This window comes from Telopea speciosissima, chromosome 3 (genome assembly GCF_018873765.1).
Source record: "Telopea speciosissima isolate NSW1024214 ecotype Mountain lineage chromosome 3, Tspe_v1, whole genome shotgun sequence".
In the NCBI taxonomy this organism is placed as follows: Eukaryota; Viridiplantae; Streptophyta; class Magnoliopsida; order Proteales; family Proteaceae; genus Telopea; species Telopea speciosissima.
Genome location: NC_057918.1, coordinates 37,559,120 through 37,575,987, shown reverse-complemented (window position 1 = coordinate 37,575,987; position 16,868 = coordinate 37,559,120). Strand labels below are relative to the sequence as shown.

General features: G+C 39.1%; 1 protein-coding gene across 2 annotated transcripts in view; it reads right to left on the bottom strand.

Moving 5' to 3' along the window:
• The window catches only part of LOC122654412 (probable E3 ubiquitin-protein ligase LOG2), a 28,653-nt gene extending 12,224 nt beyond the window's left edge, over positions 1-16,429 (bottom strand). Inside the window, exons 1-2 of one of the 2 annotated variants that reach the window (XM_043848491.1) lie at positions 15,968-16,428; positions 15,604-15,931 (exon numbers count right to left, since the gene is read on the bottom strand). In XM_043848491.1, the coding sequence (XP_043704426.1) occupies positions 15,604-15,931; positions 15,968-16,142 (503 nt within the window). In that variant the 5' untranslated portion in view covers positions 16,143-16,428. Of the gene's footprint in view, positions 1-15,603 lie in introns of both variants that reach the window. The other variant, XM_043848490.1, reaches the window with a different exon arrangement.
• Positions 16,430-16,868: the final 439 nt, after the last annotated feature.

Genomic DNA, 16,868 nt, shown 5'->3' with positions numbered 1-16,868 from the left:
CTGCAATACCTATAGAAGAATAAAACTAATGAGTCATACTATGAACTAATGGAAGAGGGTTATTAAATCCCAACTAAAAAAAGAAACTATTATTTCGGAGAACCAATTTGGTTTTATGCTAGGAAGATTCACGATGGAAACTATTTTTTTACCAAGGAGGCTCCTGGAAAGATTTAGAGAGGGCAAGAAGGATCTCCATATGTTTTTATTGACCAAGAAAAAGCAAACGGCAGAGTCCCTAGAGAGTTTAATCTCGCATATACTAGAGAAGAGAAGGGTTTCAAGTAAATACGTGGCCATAATTAAAGATATGTATGATGGAGCAATGAGTAGCGTAAGACCTGTGGGGGGTCAAGGTAGTAAAATCCCAATTACAGTTAGGTTACATCAAGGATCAGCCTTAAACCCTTATTTGTTTGCACTTATCATGGATGATTTTACCAGAGACATTCAAGATGAGGTTCCTTGGTGTATTAATGTAGTCCTAAATAGATGATAGATCTACTAGGAGCCAAGTAAACCAGGACCTGCTGGCTGATTGAGCAGATGTGATGATTTAGGTCAAATTCCAGGGTTAGGGTTAGGGTAAAGCTAAATAGGTTTTTAGGAGTCTAATGAACTAGGTTTAGTTATGTTTGAATGAAGTTTTGAAATTCTGGAAATTAGGGTTTCGGGTTTTGGATTTCGGGAAAGGTTAGAGTGAGAAACTAGGGTTTAGAGAAGGAATTAGGGAAAGGGCTTTGGATCGAGTTCTATAGGGGTAGTGAGGATTAATCGGCCAAAATATGGAGGTATTTTGATGGTTGGAAGTGGTTGATCTGTATTTTTAGGGTTTAGGCTTCACTGAGGGAAGTAAGAGTTTAAGTGATGGAATGGGGCAGCAACCTGGATCGAGTGTAGGAATGGATGCAAGAATGTTGTGATTAAAAGTTGAATGGATTTTGATTGAGGAATAAGGCTGAACAAGAAATTTAGGGTCTAATGGGAATCGATGGAGTTAGGTTGGAGGATTAGGAGAAGAAGGGTGATTAATGAAACTGTAAAGTGCTTACTTGAATACTGATCTTCAATGGCAGCAGCTTTGAAGATGAACAATGGGATCTCCCGATCTACAAGATGCAAGGAGTCGATTGGAGATCCACCAATCCCTTCACCTTGATATTACTCACAAGGCACACTCATGATGGAGCTAAGGCAGCAAGCATAAAGCTGAGTTTACTTTTCTGAAATCTGAATTCTATGGGAGCCTCCCACGATTTTATTATTTATAATAGGCCAAAGGCCTGATTCCTATTCCTAATACAACTCACTTCCTCAGCAAAATCGCGGAGGGTGTGGAAACTTAATAAAAAAGACAACTAAAATAAAATCACTTAAATTGAACCATGGTTTGAACCGCTTCAATTTAAGTTTACAAATAAAAGACTAAGGCAGAAAATAAACTGACTATTAGAATAATCCTGTATGCAACCTATGTACCCCTATTTTAGGCCCATCATGTATGCTTTTTGCTAATGATATTGTTTTGGTTGATGAGACATGGTGTGTAACTTGGAATCAAAAGGTTTTAAGACAAGTAGAACAAAGACAAAGTACATGGTAACTTTAGTACACTAGGATGTCTAATGAGATAGTGAAAATTTATGAGAAGGAGATTCCACAAAGTGATAATTTTAGGTCTCTGGGCTCAATCATAAACAAAGAAGGTGACATAGAGGATGATGTTGCTCATAGAATTATAATAGGATCGATGAAGTAGAGAGGTGCATCCGGACTGTTGTGTAATCAGCGTATTCCTTTAAAGTTTAAAGAAAAATTTTATAGGATTGTCATACAACCAGGTATTATGTATGATGTGAAATGTGAGGCAGTTAAAAAGCTTCATGTAGATGAACTCAGTGTGGCGGATATGAGGATGTTGAGATGGATGGGTGGCAAAACTGGAAAGGATAAAGTAAGGAACGACCATATTAGAGATGATTTGGGAGAAGCTCTGATACATGATAAGCTACGAGAGAGTCACCGAAGACCTTTGGATGATCCAATACGAGGAGTGATTTGATTCACATTGAAGGAACTAAAAGAGCCAAAGGTAGACCTAAAATGACCTTTGGAGAAGAGGTGAGGAAAAACATTCATAGCTTAAGCCTTGTATGATTGTATCATGTATGGCTTCAAATAGGCCTGATTGGAGAGCAACGATCCATGTAGCCGACCTTATTTGGTTGGGAAAGGTTATGTTGTTGTTGTGTAGCTTTAGAGTGAGATATGTACGAGATAGTTTCCCTATTTCAAGTTTCCTAGTTGCTTAGTTTCCTTGTTGAGTTAGTTTCCTAGTTTTATAGCAGTTTCTATTTGTAGGAATCTTTATTTTCTTTAAATATGCTTGCAACCCAATGCATTGGACATATTTGAATAATGGATTGAGTTTGTTTAGAGAAGTTGCATGTGTGACAGGACCAGCTGTGGCTGTGGTTTTATTCTTCATCCCCCCCTCCCCAATCGATTCAAGTTTCCCTTCATCTCTGGTAAGCTCATAGCTTCCCTGTTCCTTCCTTTATCCTTCTTCCCATAAACCTGTTCCAGAAGTACTGCCGGAGACTAACAATCAGTTTAACCAATCTCTCTCCCACCTCTTTTCTTTTCTTCCTCATACCTTGGAATTAAAATCCCTACTCTAGGGCAACCCAGCCCCCTGGATCTCACCCCCAAAATCAAGCTCATTGTGAGAATCACTACCAATTTTTAGATCTGGTTCGCTGGTTTCCTCCAAGTCCAGTTTCTTATTCTTTGTAATAGCTCTCGAATTGCTGAATCGAGAGATTATTCTGTGGAATCCAAAGGTTTGTGAGTAAACAATCTCCACCTAAAACAACAAATCGATTGGATCTTCACGGAGAAAGAAATCCACTTTGAACAAGTTTTCTCTACCGTTGGTTCTGTTCGCAGAAGGTTGAAGAAGATTCAATTGTGGCTTATTTCTAACCCTTGTTTCCAATACTACCCCTCCCATCTTCCTTTATCCTCTTTTGTCCATATTTTATAAAACCTTCTAAGTTTGTCCCCTTGCAATAAATCCTAATTCCCTTCTTATCCCAACACCTAGTTAACTACCAAGCTGTCCATTAGTATGCTTATTATTTACAGCTTTGCCACCCCTTTAAAAAGTCCAAAATATTTACGATATTGGCATTATCTTCCTACTATTGGCTACTGTGTATTTGGGTGGGCCCAAAGAAAAACCCGGGATCGCATCAATCGTAACAAAAGGCATTTGCAGCAAATGCATCCAAAAGATTTTATGTCAAATGTGCTGAACAATGGTAGGCATCATCATAGATTCATATAACTATATTCAAAATTTGACCAGGTAGACAATGTGGATATAGCTACATATTTTAAAATAAATCTTGTAAAAAGAAAGGAAGCTGGATCATATAAGCTCCTGTACAAAATAATATCCTAGTGGCAGAAACATCTTTATATATGATAAATGAAGAAATTAAACAGTATCTTGAGACCGTATCTGTATGTATTCAGATATAGGTAGAAAGGAAGAAAAAGTAATCATAAAGATAGTAAGAGGTTATAAGAGAAAAAGGAGATTAAAACAGGACAAGGAACAAGGTTCTGGGAGATATTCCACAGGATAAAGGCACGGGATAATAAAGGATCAATACCTGCAAACACTTGTTCTCACCCCACCCCTTGCCCCTCTAATTTGATAAATGAACAAACCTTTGAAACTTAGGATTCAACAATACAAGGAAACAGGTCATGATAACCACCTAGCTAGGCCTAATAGATTGGGACAGGTAAAGTCTACCACAGATTCTTGAGTTCCCTTGTAGAGTTGAATCTGGAAATTTCTTGATTGGCAGATTGACCACTGTGCAGTCCGTGGGGCATTATAGGAAATAGTTGTTCACTATATTTCTCTACAAGAGAAATGCAATGACAGAGTCATGGTACCTAAAAAGGGGAACCCTAATTAAAATGATGTTTGAAGCTCTTACTACAGCATACTTGTGGCTCAACATAGTAGGGCATACCCAGTGAACGAGTCTCCTGCCACTGTGGGGTCTGGGGAGGGTCATACTGTACACAGCCTTACCCCTGCTTTCGCAAAGAGGTTGTTTCCAGACTCGAACCCGTGACCACTTGGTCACAATGGAGCAACCTTACCATTGCACCAAGGCCTGCCCTCATACTTGTGGCTGAACCCAATAAAGATAAATTGCAGTTTCTAGCCCTTCTGACATTCTGTATAACTATAAATGCTAAGGTTCAGACATCACTCATGGTTGCAGCGGAGGTCTAATAATTAAAGATAGCGAGTGTTGTAAGCCATGCATACCCAGTATCAGAGAGATCTTTCAGTATCAGCTACTTTTCCTTGTAGATTCACCCAATCTGCTTCTTCAACTTGGTTTTATTCCCCCCACCCCAAAACCATGCAGATACAAGTTAGTCAGCTGCCACTCAACAATCAACATCAGAAAATTCAACTTGGATGATGTTGTGTACTGACCGAACATAAGCACAATACTGACCCGTAAGGAAGCCATTTTCGATTTTGGGTGGAAAATGGTAGATTTGAAATCAAATCTTTGCAAATGTATACAAAGCATGCATCTAATAATTAGTTGAACCTATTCTCCTTAATCATAGCAAAAAAAATAACTAAAATGCAAGATTTGAAGCAAAAGATCAAGTTTCTTGAAAAAAAACCTACATTTTCCCTTCAAGTGTTGAGTATGTCTTGTATTCCAAAGATTCAAGTGCGATGTGGATCCGACCCGACCTGACATATTTTGTGGCGCGACCCAAAGGGAGAAAAAGCTGAGATTTAGTTCATGATTTTGGGGGTTCTGGTTCGTGTTTGGTGTAAAATATGAAAAAAAGGCATGCGTATGGATACGTACCAATCCATTTAAAAAAATAATAAAAAAGTGAAAACAGTACATATCTGCTGTATCGATATGTATCGACAGTATCGTATCGTATTGACATGTATTGGTTGATACATATCTATATAGTTGATACATTGTTTTTTAGAAAAATAGATACGTATCGGTATGTATCGAATCGATACCGACCGATACCGAGACGTATCAACTTACAACCAAACTTCTCAAGACCAGCAAGTACCGCTGGAAGCAGGGGAAGAGGTCTGAGACAGAATACACTAAGAGGAAAGGAGAAAGAACAAGGGAAAAGAAGAATAGAAGGAAAGAAGGAAAGAAGAGAAGAATAGGTGAAAAGGAGAAGGGAAAAATAGTACTCACCAACAAGAGATGAACTAGGGAGGGAAGATAGGAGGAGGGAGAGAACTCACAAGAACAGGCCACGTAGGCACTCAAATGAAACCCAATTTTATTCCATTATCAAATATGTCCAATGCATTGGATTACAAGCATATTTAAATAAAATAAAGATTCCTACAAATAGAAACTATCATCAAACTAAGAAACTAAGCAACTAGGAAACTTGAAATAGGAAACTATCTATTAAAACTCCAATATAAAATATTACAAGATAATTAAAAATAAATAAATAAACTTCTAATATCTTACTAAACCAAAACAAGTTTGGGACCTGGTTCATCTTGCTCTAGATGTCCAGACAGGTCAAGCCGGTTCAAACTCAAATCTGCATCACATGCTTTATGTCTGACTAATCCAAGGGAGATACTGACAACCTCTTATCCAGGTAATGTAACTCAGTCACCCAATCCATTTTAAAGAATGGTTGATGCAGTAGCACTTCCTTGGACCAGGCCGAACCTGAGAGCCCCAACTCGAAACTAGGCCCGAATTGGGATGTGTGTGTAGTAACATAATTATTTATTTATTTTTAATTATCTCGTAATCATTTATTTGTAGTTTTTCTTGGCTAACCAAGTTGTTAAACAAGATTTGACACAAGAAAAAATGCCGGATGAAAAGAGGAGAAGCATTATGGTCCCAATTTACAAAAATAAAGGTGATATTCAGAGCTGCAATACCTATAGAAGAATAAAACTAATGAGTCATACTATGAAGTAATGGAAGAGGGTTATTAAATCCCAACTAAGAAAAGAAACTATTATTTCGGAGAACCAATTTAGTTTTATGCTAAGAAGATTCACGATGGAAGCAAATTTTTAACCAAGGAGGCTCATGAAAAGATTTAGAGAGCGCAAGAAGGATCTCCATATGTTTTTATTGACCTAGAAAAAGCAAACGGCAGAGTCCCTAGAGAGTTTAATATCGCATATACTAGAGAAGAGAAGGGTTTCAAATAAATACGTGGACATAATTACAAATATGTATGATGGAGCGATGAGTATGTAGACACCTAATTTTTGTCAAGGTTCGAAAACTCGGGTCTCGGTGCCAACTCGGACCCTTGAAAAACCGAGATCTCGGCAATATCTTGCCAAGTTTGTGCATTTTTTTTTTCTCGACTCGAAGCCTCATCTCGGTGGGTTTTAGACCTAGTTTGGGTCTGAAACTTGGTATTCAGCCTATTTTAGGCCATTTAAACACAATGGCACTATTAATTTTGCAAAAACAAAGTCCAAATAGGAGTTTCACTTAGTGGGAAAGCAGGACAGACACTAATGCTAGAAACCGGGACAGACACAGGACAAACACACTTATTTATGCCTTTGTATTTCATTTACTTAAGATATTATTCATAAATAAGCAAATACCCCCCTATTTGAATCCAATAAAAATAGTTAAAAAATCAAATTCCAAAAGGAAAAAAAGTCAACCCCCCTCCCCCGTTCAAAAATATTCATTTGTTTTGATGTCCAAAAAACTATTTTCATTGAGCAATTTTGACAGATTCGCAGACATCGAATTAAGTTTGACGGTACATAACTCTTTCAATATAAATCGATTTTAGCAATCTTGGACTTGTTGGAAAGCTTTGTGTTCAAAGCTTTCCAACAAGTCCAAGATTGCTAAAATCTGATTTATATTGAAAGAGTTATGTACCGATGTCAAACTTAATTCTTAGCGCTTGTCAAAATCGCTTGAATGAAAATAGTTTTTGACATCAAAACAAATGAATATTTTACCGCACTTTTGGTTTTTAGCAATATTTTACCATAATAAGATTTATGAAATTTTTAGATTTGAGAAAAACCCCAGCATTAGAAAGTTGAAAATTGCACCTATCGTCGAAAATCCAATTTTTGTTCTTGAACAGGGGGGTTGACTTTTTTTCCTTTTGGAATTTTATTTTTTAACTATTTTTATTGGATTCAAATAGGGGGGTATTTGCTTATTTATGAATAATATCTTAAGTAAATGAATATTAGGCATAAATAAGTGTCTATCTTATCTGTCTTGGTTCCTGGCATAGATAGGTGTCTGTATACCAAGATTTTCCAGCAAGATCTCGAGATCTGACACTCATATAAAGGACCTAGATAGGCATTTTCCTATGTCAAACCGAGATCCGAGATCTCAAAGAGATATTGTACTTTTATGACTCGACCCCCATCTCGTCTCGGGATTTCGAAAAACCGAGAAACTCGGTGAGATCTTGGCGAGATCTCGCGAGTTCTCGAACTATGATTTTTGTCACCCCCCCTGGCAATGACGACACGCAGAGGATCGACGACTTCTGTCTCAGACACATCAAAGTAAGAAAGATGCATAGGCTTGGCCCATGCAAAGCCCAAAAAGAAAATAATGAGGAGTGTGTGGACTTGGACCATGGAAAAGCCCATTGGTGCCAAGTCCATAAGGAGATGCCACATGGCATCCCAAAGGAATAAAACCTAAAGGGAAGGAGTAAAAAAGGTAAAAAACAAAGAGAAGGAATAAAACCCTAAAGGGGTAAAAAGGGTAAAAAACAAAGAGAAGGTTAGTTAAAAAGTAAAAAATAAAAAGAAGGAATAAAACCCTAAAAGGGGGGGTAAAATAGGTAAGCTACCTTTAAAATATCTAAAAGTAGGGTTAAAATAGGAAAAACTATAGAATAAACATATCTAACCCTAAAGTGAATTGGGTGGGGTATATAAAGAAAATGCTAAAAAAAGAAAGAGGAGGTCGTCATTCTGGGAGGGGACAAAAAAAGAGAGAGCAGGAAAAATACAGAGAATAAAAAACAAAAAAACGCAGAGAGAAAAGGGAGTACAGAGAGTGAAGGAAGGGGAGGAAAATGGAAAGAGAGCGAAAGAAAAACGGAAAAAGAGGGAGAACTAAGAGAAGAGTAAAAGAGAGAAGAAAGGTTGGAAAGGGAGGAGGTTAAAAATTGCCGAGACAGTCGAGCCGGAACTTCGCTGAGCCAAGGAGACTGGAATCAATTCTTATTCTTCTTCTTCATCTTCTTTATTTTTATCTTCTTTAATTTAATCTATTTCCTCCCTTTTTGCTCCAGCCATGGTCGCTGATCTCCAGTGAAACCATCAACCGAACCCTTCTTCTCCATCCACTGAAACTTCCTGCAACACATCTCTCCGGCCCATTTTTTTTGAATTTCTTCTTAACACCTAGCACCCATTTCTATTCCCTGAAATCCAAGGAAACCATCACCGGTCTCCATTCATCTTCTCAGCAAAGGTGTTCTTCGTCTCAGTGATCGGTTGTTGCAAGTGTCGGATCGAGGAGGAGCAGACTTGCAGGGTTCCAGATTTTATTCCTTATTACAGTCTTATTTTATTTTGTTTCCTTTAATGTTTTTTGGTGATTAAATCCCTTCCCCCATATTAGCTCCCTGTCTGTAATAGAACCCCATCCCCTACAATCAAGTTCAAGGTCCTCGCATTCGAAGGCTGAAGGCTGCAGAATAGAGGTGCCTCGACCTCTGCCGAGGCTGATTCATCCACAGGTAATTCCATTTCATTCCTTTTCATTTTCTAATTCATTTCCATTACTATTCTGCTATGATTTAGTTCTGTCCATGATTTACTCTTGCTTGAATGCATGAGTCATCTTTCCTTCTAATTTGTTGAATTTATTATTGAAAGGCATGCCCTCATTTCTTTGCTTGATATTGATGAGCTCTACTGCTGTTACATGATCCTCTCGGTTTTAAATAATTGGTCTATGTTGCTCTGTTGTATTTGATTAACATCTGTTGCATGCTCCCCCTCCCCTGCTTGGAATGACCCATTTTACCTTTAATCTGAATATTTTGATTCCATATCATCTTTGCAATTTCTAATGTAGGATTTCTTACCCTCTATTTCTGATTTTTCATTTGTGTTTTCCGTATAGCTAAGATAGCCTGAACCTTAGGTATGAAAGTCTTTAAAATGCTGCCATTAGTTCCTTGATATTTGAATCAGGGTCGGGTAATGCATGATATGGGCCCATGGGCCAAGCCAATCTGGTTTTAAATTTGGTTAGAAAAATTTAGAGTTTCAGATTTCAAAATTGGCATGTCTTGGGTTTGGCTGAATCATAAGGTCCATTTTGATGCCTATCTATTAAAGTGATTAATTTTAGATTTGAACCGGTCCAATGGGAATGGACATGGGCTTTGGGATAATGGGCCATGTGATCAAATTTTGGGCCTAAGTTCAGGCTGGGCCTCCAATGTTGATAAATCACTTAATTAAGAAATGGGTTTAATTTTGGGGTTATAAGACATGGACTTGGTTTGGTTCATATTTTGGGTGTGGACCGCATTTCAAATTTAGGCCCATATTGATTTGGGGCCAATTGGCTTTGGCTTTGGCTTTGGCTTTGGCTTTGGCTTTGGTTTGGGCATTGGTCAAGATTAGGCCGTGAGTGGAGAGGCTATAACCCACACTCGGGTTTGAGTGCATGTTACCGTCTAAAGTGGGATCTCGGGGTTGTATCACCCGATGCTTCTTGATCGGCTTTAAAATTAGGACGTGTGCGAAGGAGTGAGAATGCCCATCTGGTGGCCATGAGTTGAAACACGAAACATATGGGGATCCCGGGGGACGTAGGCGCGTAGCCCGTAGTTGTTTAGCAATTCTTTTATTGCTTACTTGGCAAGAGTAGGATAAGTAGATTTGCTTGCATTGTGTGAATTCCATGCATACTATGTCTAGCCAAGTTAGAATAATTTAGCCATATGTTGATGTGATTAGATTGTATATATGTTCATCATTTTTAATTAGCTTAATTGTTTGTTATGTCGATTTGATACCCTAGGGTAGAATGATATAGGAACTTGGCATAGGGTTGCCCAGTTTGTACATAGATGCCTAGTCCTAGGTGCCTAGTTTAGGATGACTTAGATCTAAACTAGTTAATTTTAGGGGCTGCAAGCAAGACTCATTCAAGCAAATGGTCAAAAGAAGGATGACCGGCTCTGAGCTGGGCGGACTGGGTGCCTAACACCTTCCCAGTCCGTAACTTGACACTTACCCAATGATCTGGGTGGACCTTAGCCTTATCCATTGAGTCATTAGTCTTTCCCCCGGTGGGAACACTTACGGGTCCTAGACCCTTCCTAGGTGGCGGCTTCAATATCACCCATTTGCCCTCTTAAGAGGGATCAGGTTCCTTGCTTTAGGGTTCACCGACGAGATCCGGTTCGCATCAAGAACAAGTACCACCCCCCTGTCAGGTAGATTTGGATTTTGGAATCCATGGTTCTTATAGAGTAGCGTAAGACCTGTGGGGGATCAAGGTAGTGAAATACCAATTACAGTTGGGTTACATCAAGGATCAGCCTTAAACCCTTATTTATTTGCACTTATCATGGATGATTTTACCAGAGACATTCAAGATGAGAATCCTTGGTGTATTAATGTAGTGCTAAATAGATGATAGATCTACTAGGAGCCAAGTAAACCAGAACCTGATGGCCGATTGGGAAGATGTGATGATTTAGGTCAAATTCTAGGGTTAGGGTAAAGGGGTTGGATTTTATTTGGTAAAGCTAAGCAGGTTTTTAGGAGTCTAATGAACTAGGTTTAGTTAGGTTTGAATGAAGTTTTGAAATTCTGGAAATTAGGGATTTGGGTTTTGGGTTTCGGGAAAGGTTAGAGTGAGAAACTAGGGTTTAGAGATGGAATTAGGGCAAGGGCTTTGGATCGAGTTCTATAGGGGTAGTGAGGATTAATCAGCCAAAATATGGAGGTATTCTGATGGTTGGAAGTGGTTGATCTGTATTTTTAGGGTTTAGGCTTCACTGAGGAAAGTTAGGGTTTAAGTGATGGAATGGGGTAGCAACCTGGATCGAGTGTAGGAATGGATCCAGGTATGTTGTGATTAAATGTTGGATGGATTTTGATGGAGGAATAAGGCTGAACAGGAAATTTAGGGTTTAATGGGAATTGATGGGGTTAGGTTGGAGGATTAGGAGAAGAAGGGTGTGATTAATGAAACTGTAAAGTACTTACTTGAACACTGATCTTCAAAGGCAGCAGCTTTGAAGATGAACAATGGGGTCTCCCGATTTACAAGATGCAAGGAGATAAGTAGCAAGCCTCCCGATCTACAAGATGCAAGGAGTCGATTGGAGATCCACCAATCCCTTCACCTTGATATTACTCACAAGGCACACTCACGGTGGACCTAAGGCAGCAAGCATAAAGCTGAGTTTACTTTTCTGAAATCTGAATTCTGTGGGAGCCTCCCATGATTTTATTATTTATAATAGGGCAAAGGCCTGATTCCTATTCCTAACACAACTCACTTCCTCAGCAAAATCGCGGAGGGTGTGGAAACTTAATAAAAAGGACAGCTAAAATAAAATCACTTAAATATACATATCCCAACCCTAGGCTTATTTCTTAGAAATAAGAAATAAGCCCATTTCGATGATGAATCTGCATCATGTATGCTTTTTGCTGATGATATTGTTTTGGCTGATGAGACATGGTGATTAACTTGGAATCAAAAGGTTTTAACAAAGACAAAGTACATGGTAACTTTAGTACACTAGGATGTCCAATGAGATAGTGAAAATTGATGAGGGAGATTCCACAAAGTGATAATTTTAGGTATCTGGGCTCAATCATAAATAAAGAAGGTGACATAGAGGATGATGTTGCTCATAGAATTATAATAGGATCGATGAAGTGGAGAGGTGCATCCAGAGTGTTGTGTAATCAGCGTATTCCTTTAAAGTTTAAAGAAAAATTTTATAGGTCATACAACTAGGTATTATGTATGATGTGAAATGTTAGGCAGTTAAAAAGCATCATATAGATGAACTCAGTGTGGCGGATATGAGGATTTTGAGATGGATAGGTGGCAAAACTGGAAAGGATAAAGTCAGGAACGACCATATTAGAGATGATTTGGGAGTAGCTCTGATACATGATAAGCTATGAGAAAGTCATTTGAGGTGGCATAGCCACGTTCACCGAAGACCTTTGGATGCTCCAATACGAGGAGGATTTGATTCACATTGAAGGAACTAAAATAGCCAAAGGCAGACCTAAAATGACCTTAGGAGAAGCGGTCAGGAAAAACATTCATAGCTTAAGCCTCGTATGATTGTATCATGTATGGCTTTAAATAGAACTGATTGGAGAGCAACGATCCATGTAGCCGACCTTATTTGGTTGGGAAAGGTTATGTTGTTGTTGTGTAGCTTTAGAGTGAGATATGTACGAGATAGTTTCCCTATTTCAAGTTTCCTAGTTGCATAGTTTCCTTGTTGAGTTAGTTTCCTAGTTTTATAGCAGTTTCTATTTGTAGGAATCTTTATTTTCTTTAAATATGCTTGCAACCCAATGCATTGGACATATTTGAATAATGGATTGAGTTTGTTTAGAGAAGTTGCATGTGTGGCAGGACCAGCTGTGGCTGTGTTTTTATTCTTCACCCCCCCCCCCCAATCGATTCAAGTTTCCCTTCATCTCTGGTAAGCTCATCGCTACCCTGTTCCTTCCTTTATCCTTCTTCCCATAAACCTGTTCCAGAAGTACTGCCGGAGACTAACAATCAGTTTAACCAATCTCTCTCCCACCTCTTTTCCTTTCTTCCTTATACCTTGGAGTTAAAATCCCTACTCTAGGGCGACCTAGCCCCTTGGATCTCACTCCCAAAATCAAGCTCATTGTGAGAAGCACTACCAATTTATAGATCTGGTTCGCTGGTTTCCTCCAAGTCCAGTTTCTTATTCTTTGTAATAGCTCTCACATTGCTAAATCGAGAGATTATTGTGTGGAATCCAAAGGTTTGAGAGTAAACAATCTCCACCTAAAACAACAAATCGATTGGATCTTCATGGAAAAAGAAATCCACTTTGAACAAGTCTTCTCTACCGTTGGTTCTGTTCGCTGAAGGTTGAAGAAGATTCAATTGTAGCTTATTTCTAACCCCTATTTAACCCTTGTTTCCAAAACTACCCCTCCCATCTTCATTTATCCTCTTTTGTCCATATTTTATAAAACCTTCTAAGTTTGTCCCCTTGCAATAAATCCTAATTCCCTTCTTATCCCAACACCTAGTTAACTACCAAGCTGTCCATTAATATGCTGATTATTTACAGCTTTGCCACCCCTTTAAAAAGTCCAAAATATTTACGATATTGCCATTATCTTCCTTTATCCTCTTTTAATCTCCTTTTTCTCTTATAAAGTACAAGGAACAAGGTTCAGGAAGAAAAAGTAATCATAATGATAGTAAGAGATTATAAGAGAAAAAGGAGATTAAAACAGGACAAGGAACAAGGTTCTGGGAGATATTCCACAGGATAAAGGCACTGGACAATAAAGGATCAATACCTGCAAACACTTGTTCTCACCCCACCCCTTGGCCCTTAATTTGATAAATGAACAAACCTTTGAAACTTAGGATTCAACAATACAAGGAAACAGGTCATGATAACCATCTAGCTAGGCCTAATAGATTGGGACAGGTAAAGTCTACCACAGATTCTTGAGTTCCCTTGTAGAGTCGAATCTGGAAATTTCTTGACGGGCAGATTGACCTCTATGCAGTCCGTGGGGCATTATAGGAAATAGTTGTTCACTATATTTCTCTACAAGAGAAATGCAATGACAGAGTCATGGACTCATGGTACCTAAAAAGGGGAACCCTAATTAAAATGATGTTCGAAGCTCTTACTACAGCATACTTGTGGCTCAACATAGTAGGGCATACCCAGTGAACAAGTGGTCTGGGGAGGGTCATACTATACGCAGCCTTACCCCTGCTTTCGCAAAGAGGTTGTTTCCAGACTCGAACCTGTGACCACTTAGTTACAATGGAGCAACCTTACCATTGCACCAAGGCCTGCCCTCATACTTGTGGCTGAACCCAATAATAAAGGTAAATTGCAGTTTCTAGCCCTTCTGAAATTCTGTATAACTATAAATGCTAAGGTTCAGACATCACTCATGGTTGCAGCGGAGATCTAATAATTAAAGATAGCGAATGTTGTAAGCCATGCATACCCAGGGTCAGAGAGATCTTTCAGTATCTGCTACTTTTCCTCGTTGATTCACCCAATCTGCTTCTTCAACTTGGTTTTATTCCCCCCACCCCAAAACCATGCAGATACAAGTTAGTCAGCAGCCACTCAACAATCAACATCAGAAAATTCAACTTGAAATTGCCTTCATACAACTACCTACAGATATAAGTTTAAAAAATCTCACAAGAAAATTCAAAAAAAAAATTACAAACAATGAACAAATAATGTACAACGACACATCAAATAAATAATAAAACCAAATAACAACAACAAACTCAGCCTTATCCCTACTTAATAGGGTCGGCTACATGGATCCAACAAAACATAATAGGGAAAACTAAGGTCTAAACATAAAGAAGGGGATGAAGAGATGGGAAAAGTGGGATGGGGAATGAAAAACGGGAAATGACAGATGAAAGATGGAAAATAACAGCAAAAGGAAAGATGAAAGTAAGAGGAATGAGACACAGCCCAACAACTAAAGAGAATCTCAGCTAAATGGGGTCCACAACATGGATCCTAGCCCTCCAAGAGGCTCTATCCGAGGTCATACTTGGTACAAGACCCAAACAATGCACGTCCTTCCTCACAACTTCTCCTATGGTCATTTTAGACCTGCCTCTAGTTCTTTTAGCTCATTCAATCGGAATCCTATCACTCCTCCTTATTGGGGCATCCCTAGGCCTCCATTGGACATGATAGTACCATCTCAAACAACTAAACAACTTAAATGTATAGCAATACACTGTAATAGAGCTTCACATGCGTTGTAACTGAGTAACTTTCTTTTCTTTACTTGACAATTCTAGTTAATGGCACCTGATGCAACAAATTCATGGAAAATGATGAACTATATCTTCTAAGCACTGAGGTAGCCAATAATATTCAGTGTGTACCCCACCTTAGCCAATTTCTCAAAAGATGATGGTACACCCCAATGTGATCCTTGCACGGAAACACCAGCAAGAAACAACAAGATCCTCAATAAGGCATGAAACAGAAAATATATCCAACCGCCTCCGAGCCCAGTAGGCTTCTTCACATTAGTTTCTAGTTGCTTCATCGAGAAATAAGTACTCAAAAAGCAAAACAAATAAACGAGGAATAAAATATGAAGAAAAAGATATAAACAATCAATAGATTTAAACTAAACGAACGAGTCACAGACCAATTATGGATAACAGATCATAAAACTCAGGCGCTTCAGAGACCTTCTAGCCAAAGGCCCAAAGTAGGAAGAGCAGATTATACCTTCCAGCAACAGTGGCATCAAAGGTGAAGGCAACAAGGAACTGGCCGGGGTTTTCCTCGTCGGGCTCCACCCTCAAAGTCTCCTTTTTGAGATTAACGTCGTTACGAATCGTAACGGCCTTCTGGTGCTCCACGTAAGGAGGGGGAAGGGAAACAGCTCCACAAGGGTAGCGACCACCACCAAGCCAGTTCACCTGAGCCGCAGGATCGGCAGAAGCATGGCGGTGATGGTGATCGAAAGGTGCGGGCAACGGGACTGGCATCGATGGCGGTGGTGGTGGGTAATAGCCCGAGTATTGGTAGTAGTGAGGTGGGTTAGGGTTAGGGTTAGGGTTAGGGTTAGGGTTAAGGTTAGCGTTAGGGTATTGAGGAGGGTAAGGAGTAGCAGCTGCGAAAACGTAGCGATTTCCGGTGATTTCAGGTTGAGGAGGTTGAGGGGGCGGCGTTGGTGGATGGCTATTATGATGATGATGATGGATTCCTTGTCTCCTCCTGCTACTATAAACCGCTGCACTGCTGCTGCTACCGATATTCCCCATTTCTCCTTGTCTTCTTCCTTTTGCTTCTTTCTGTGCCCTTTCAGCAACCAAGCAAATTCCTCAAAACCCGAAACTTTGAATAGATTGTTGAACTCTGTTTATGTCCTCCAGAAATGAAATCGAAACCACACATGAAGGTGAAGCAGAAAGGAAAGAAGATGAAGAGGATGAGAGAGGGAAGAAGAGAGGAATCTTTTCGGAAGGACCGGTTACAATTACCATAGATAGTGGGATTTGCGTAAAGCTCCACCCGAAACCAGCTAAAGAGGAGAGAGAGAAGTTGAGCCATAAAGAGATGGCCGTTTCAATTCTTACTAGTGTTTTTTATTATTTTGTCTGTGAAAAGCAGTGGTTCCGTTTGGTTGCAAGAGAAATACAGATATTTTCTCAACAAAGTGAAAATTATTTTTACCGTTTAATTGTAAAAATATTCACTTACGAAGTGAAATATATATTGCGAAAGGGTTAGGCACGCCACCTACTCTAGGTAATGGACTGTAGATAAGATACTTAATATTTTTCTATTTGAGAGTGTAGCCTACGTCAAAACTCTCATGTGTCTATCTCTCTCCTCCTCCTCAAAATAAGGGAACATATGTATCTTTTCATATGGGGATGAGAGAGATAGATTCATGGGAGTGTTGTAGGCCACATTCTTGGACAGATTTTTTTTTTCCCATTTTATATAGACAAGATAAATGTGGGAGTCTTGTATGTTGGTTACGG